The sequence below is a fragment of the Choloepus didactylus genome, chromosome 6 (assembly GCF_015220235.1).
Source record: "Choloepus didactylus isolate mChoDid1 chromosome 6, mChoDid1.pri, whole genome shotgun sequence".
NCBI lineage: Eukaryota > Metazoa > Chordata > Mammalia > Pilosa > Megalonychidae > Choloepus > Choloepus didactylus.
Window position 1 is genome coordinate 24610575 of NC_051312.1, and position 6000 is coordinate 24616574.

Consider the following 6000-nt stretch of genomic DNA (forward strand, 5'->3'; position numbering starts at 1 on the left):
CATTATTAGAAAGTCCTTCATTATACTGAGATTTTTTCCTATGATACTTTCAGCTGACTTCCAGGTGTAAGCTCTCTCTTTCTGCTCTTCCTTCTAAACCTGCTCAATTTCCTGCCTTCTCTATCCTGTAATGGATATCACCACCCACCTAGTTGCCTAAGCTAGATGTGGATAACTCATTGTAGACTTCACCCTGTTTACTCATCCAGTCTTTCATTCCATCTTATAAATTATGTTTCCTAAATAGCCTTCACACACACCAGCTCTTCTTCATTCCTGGTGTCAATGCCTCGTTCTGGCACCTGGACTAATTTGCAATTGTCTTCCTGTAACTCCTGGTCTTCCTTCTTTTCAGTCAGCTACTCTCAAGTTCATTCTTCCCTCCTCGTGGCCCATTCTCATCTGTTACTGTTAGCACTCTAACTCCCTTCTCCTCCTACTTCTCTACCTCCTATTTTTAACACCTACCATGGCTCAGAAACGGATTGCTTATGGAATTTTGACAACCCGGAAAAGATGCAATTATTGTTGATTATTATTTTCCTTTCACCAATTGCAGAGAAATCTTGGATGATTTGTGTTGGGATAATGAGGGTGAAGGGGGTGCTGTACGAGAGAAGTAACATTCTGTATAGTGGAAAGGTGAAGACATGCAGTAAGGGTAAAAAGCAACTCCTTAGCTCAGCACTCAAGGTCCTTTCACACTGCCTTCTCCTCTTCTCTCTCCCCTCCCCCTTCTCCTGATCCTCTTCCCTTTCCTCTTCTCATCACCACAACCTTGATAGTTACCGACCTTACTTGAGCACGTACTATCTGCCAGTGTTGTTCTAAGCACAGGAAGTGGGTAAACTGAGAAGCCCATTGAGCCTGTTTGAATGTATTGTGTCCCCCAAACACCATTATCTTTGATGCAATCTTGTGGGGCAGACATTTTAGTGCTGATTAGATTGGAATTCTTGGAGTGTTTCCATGGAGATGTGCCCCACCCAACTGTAGGTGATAACTCTGATGAGATAATTTCCATGGAGTTGTGGCCCCACCCATTCAGCATGGGCCTTGATTACTGGAGCAGTATATAAGCTCACACAGAAGGAGCCAGCTTGCTACATCCAAAAGGGACACTTGAAGAATGCACTGGAACTGAGAGAGAAGCTTCAGTTTACAGAGACATTTTGGAAATGGCCTTTGAAAGCAGACTTTTGCTCCAGAGAAGCTAAGAGAGGACAAATGCCCCAAAAGCAACTAAGAATGACATTTTTAAGGAGTTGAGGCCTAGAGAGGAACATCCTGGGAGAAAGTCATTTTGAAACCAGAACTTGGAGCAGACACTGGCCATGTGACTTCCCAGCTAACAGAGGTTTTCCAGATGCCATCAGCCATTCTCCAGTGAAGGTACCCAATTGTTGATGCCTTACCTTGGACACTTTATGGCCTTAAGACTGTAACTGAATAACCAAATAAACCCCCTTTCATAAAAGCCAATACACCTCTGGTGTTTTGCATTCTGGCAGCATTAGCAAACTAGAACACCCATTCTGGCTACACGCTTACTCATAAAAATCATATCTGCACTCCACCTCTGTATACATCCTCCCGTCCCCATGCCCCAGCCCAGCCTCTGCTCATCCAAGCCACTTGGGATACTGGAGTTGCATATAATTCTAATCTCTTCCACATAATAGTCTTCCAAATAGCTGAAATGGGCTCTGCTCTATTTCCCCTAAATTTTTGGCATCCCTTCTCTGTCATGTTGACTTATGACTCTCATGGGACAGAACTTCAGTTTCTTAGTGTCCTTCCTAGAGTGCGGTGTCCAGAGATAAGGAGAGGGCTGATCTGCACACAGAATAATAAAATTCCTGCTTTCTTTGTTCCAGACATGCTGCCTCTATGTATGCATGACAAGATGCAATTATTTCTTTTGTGGATCACAGAACATACTATTGCCTTTTACAAAACTTGTAGCCAACTATTTATTCCTATGAATTTTCCTGTCAACAACAGGAGCTTATGTGCCACTTAGGTTTTATGGATGTATTCATCTTAGTAAAGTTCTTTGGGAGAAAATTATAATCCATTTTGGAAGATCTAAATAATAGTAAAATAAAAGAGCTGCCATTTGTTGAATATTTAATCTGTGCCAAAAACTATATGAAGCACTTCATATATTTTATCTCCTCCGACTTTCACCTCAACACTGAGATGAAGGTATTATTATCCCAATTTTCTTGATTAGAGCACTGAGGTCTGAGGGCTTAAGCAACTTCCTCAAGGCATTCCTCATAAGTGGGGGAGATCAGATGCAAAGCCAGAACTGTCTCATTCCCAAACTTATACTATTAACCATTAGATTGGGTCCCCAACAAAGGTTCTGGAATGTCTGACTACAGGAATGAATGAGTTCCTGACCCTATGATACAGAGTGCATAGATATTATCCACAAATTAGAAAGAGGATAGAGGCCTGGAGAAAGGCTCCTGTGTAAATAAAAAGACACCCCCTCCAGGCAGGCGGCTATGGGTCCTAGGCTGGCACATGGTCTTTATTTCAGTCCATACTTGATTCTCAGGCACAACTTGCAATAGCTCTTAAGTTGTAGGGTGTCCATTTGCCTCAGGCCCTCTGATGTTATGTCCTGTGCTCTTTTACTAGAGAGTGGGAGGCTTCTCCACCTCATACCCTTCTGTTCCCAATTAAATGACACCAAATATAATCCAGATTTCTAAGCTGGTGGTGAATGGAAAGTAATCATCATATTTATGATGATACAGATGCTGGTTGTATGAATGATGATAGCGAAATTTAATGAATCCTTGTCATGTGCCTGGCTTTGTGCTAAACAAGTTTACCAACATTAGTCCTACTTAGCTTTCACCATAAACCAGTGAGATGGATAATGCCCTTTAGATTTATGAAGATGACGCTGACAGCATATCAGTAACTTTCCCAGGTTGACAAAACTGATTCCCAAGCTTACACACCCAAGACCCTGAGCAGCCCTGGGGTATTGTGGTTTTCAGAATTTTACCCATCCATTCTTCTTCAGCCATTCTCTGAATATTTTGCAGTTTGTTTTCTAAAGCCTAAGGTACATGGCTGACCATGCTTTGAGTTTTCTTCCTTGAGGATTTATGAATCCTAAGGTGGCAAAGTTATTTTCCCTTAAGGTTGATTGTTTCAATTTTATTAGTAAATAAATTATTCTTTGTTGGCTAGAGTTGGATACAGTATTATGGCAGATTTTTTTTTATTTTTTTAATAACTTTCAGGAGATAAAATTCATCAGTAAATCACAGACTTATTGTCTGGGCTGTGTCAAGCTGAATGAGACTATAAGGACATTTTTGAGGTGGTTGAAGGCCCTTATGCTTGTGAACACATCCTCTGAGCTAATTCTGTGAATTTTATTAGAAAAGCATCATCCATATTTTCTCTGTGTTTGGGGGTGGGGCTGATGGCTACATAGGGACCTATAGTATTTTTTCATTATACTTTTGTCATTTTTTCTTCTTTTATTCTCACCCCAATTCTCTTCTCTCTGCTTCTTCCACCCTTAGTTCTCAAGATTCCTACACAGTGTGGATTTTCCTGCAATTGCTATAAGCTCAGGCTTATTTACCAAAGGGAAGTCCAGACTTTATTTTTAAAAAAAATCACATCTGATAGAAGTGGTCAGGTATAGCATGGGGATGTTCAGAAAGACATGCATCTCAATGTAAAATCAAAATAGGCAGGTGGTTGAAGAAAATGATGTAGTCAGGGAAGGGGGGGATTGAGAAATTGGGGGAAAAGAAGTCCAAAGCATCAAGAGACAAAAGCTTGCCTACTTTACAAATTTGCCTGGTGCTTGCAAATCTCATTATGGTTAGAGCAGTACAACTTACAGGCTGGTACTTAGTGAAAAGATGTTTTCAATCCTATGCTTTCAGATCAGTTGGATAAATTATATGGTGAGCTATGAGAAATACAGACAAAGTAAAAAAGCCAAAGTTCAAATTTCTGTTCCATCATATGTTAATTTTCTGATCTTAGGCTAGTTAACCACTCTGACCTTTTGTTTCTTCATGTGTAGAATAGGAAAAATGAAATTCCAAATGTAGTCAAAAAGAACTTCCTTTTAGATTATTTTTTAAGGGATTCCTAAATGGACTTAAAAGTTTGGGAGACCTCCCTATGTAATATTAAATTGAAGTATTATATTTTTAAGGATCCAGGTACAAAGGCCTTTATTGTCAAGCAACCTGATTTCAAAATTTGGTACTATTACTTGCTATGTGGCATATTATTTACCTCTTTGCACACCTCTGTTCTCATCTGTATTATGGGAATAAGATCCACTTTTCTCATAGTGAGGTTTAAATGAGATGCTGCGTTTGAATGTGTCTATGGTATTCTAATACCCTGGGTACCCAATACATGTATTACCTTTTTTCCCTTAGCTGTTTCAGGAGGGGTGGATGATGAAGGAGAAGAAGTGAAGAAAAGTAGAAAGACTGGAAGTTAGGAAAGATATGAGGTTCTGAATCCCAGATCAGCTGCTGGGTGACCTTGGGCCAGTCACATAACATCTCTGATTTCAGTTTCTTCTTTCATGAAAAGAAGGTTATATCACCTGGATCACCTTGCAAGCTATGGGATGCAAAAGAGCTTTGCAAACTCTAAAAGCAAATGTAATTTAAAGTTTTCATTACTATTTTTAACAACATTTCAATGTCCATTGATCAATCACTTTCTGTCTTTTAGACACCCCAGTTATGAGAAACTGAGATATTTCTACTTGGATATAGACTTTTTCCCCCACAATTTTACTCCCCTATTTGCAATTTTCTTCTTACAAGAAAGCAATCTCACTTGAAACAAAACCAAAACCAAAACAAAACAAAAGGCAGAATATACAAACATAGTATGCACTGTCAACATCTGAGCTTGTCCCCAAACTGTTACAGATAACAGCTAGACTTTGGGGCTTACTTTGCTTCCCAGCTCTTGCTGGAGAGGAATCCTGAAAAATTGGTTTGGGAGGAGACAAACGATTGTGGAGCCCAGACACGTACGTGAATGATTTTGGGAAGAGAGCCAAACTCTTGGTCACCCAGTGGCTGGCACGGAGGGCAGAGCTTTTGAGAGACTTACTGTGGCATCTTCCCCAGCATAGTGGTTCAGGACCCGGTGCCCACCTGGATGCCTGTCGGCCCAGCTGGTGATGTTGTAGACCTTGCGGTTGATCACTAGCCACTGGTCAGTCTCCTTGTTGTGCCTCTGGATCTCCTGCCAGGTGTACGTGTTGAGGCATTTCCCTGGCATGTCAGGCTTCCCGTTTGCCTCCTGTTTTACAGAGACTGTAGCTTCCCCATTTGCTACTAGTTTCCCATTTGTGTGAGCCTTCTCTCCCACGTGCTGCAGACTTTTTCCTATGAGTTCCATGTGGCTATCACACTTTTCTTCAAGCTGCATCTCCACTGAACCTTGGGATTTCTGGTTGATGCCTGAAATCTCTAATTCTCTCCTCTGATTGAAAACAAAAATGATCCTTTTCTTTCTTTTCACACCATTGCAGTGTGATAGCTACACAGATAATATCTCCTTCTTTTAGCTTAGTTGTCCCTCACAAAGCATCTAGTGAAGTGCTTTTCCTGCCTCTCGTTTCTCTCTCCTGAATCTTTTCTGCCTCTTGCCTTGGGAGGTGGAACCATGTCTCCACTTCATGTCTCCTCTCCCTGCAGTCTGGCCTCTTAGCAACATCCTCCTTCATCATTAAATGTCCCTTGGTTAAGAGCTGGGGCAAATTGCTGTCTGGCTGGACTTGCTGCCTGCCCCCTGGGAGGAGGGGCTAAACTTGGATCAGGTTGATTCTCCCACACTGCATCTACCTGGGCTGGCTTCACTAGCCTTGTGACCTGCCTGTGAATGGAGATATTCGGATTTGTTAATTCAACACATGAACAAAAGCTTTCAAAATCGCCAGGTGTCATAAATGTTTGGTTGGCTTGGGAAATAGTC

The 6000-nt window shown here is 41.3% G+C and overlaps 1 protein-coding gene across 3 annotated transcripts in view; it reads right to left on the reverse strand.

Annotated features, from left to right (window-relative positions):
- LOC119536065 (fatty acid desaturase 2-like protein FADS2B) overlaps positions 1–5706 on the reverse strand; it is a 35058-nt gene extending 29352 nt beyond the window's left edge. For all 3 annotated transcript variants that reach the window (XM_037838624.1, XM_037838623.1, XM_037838622.1), the window contains exon 1: positions 5134–5706. In XM_037838624.1, coding sequence (XP_037694552.1) covers positions 5134–5454 — 321 coding nt within the window. In that variant the 5' untranslated portion in view covers positions 5455–5706. The remainder of the gene's footprint in view (positions 1–5133) is intronic.
- Positions 5707–6000: the final 294 nt, after the last annotated feature.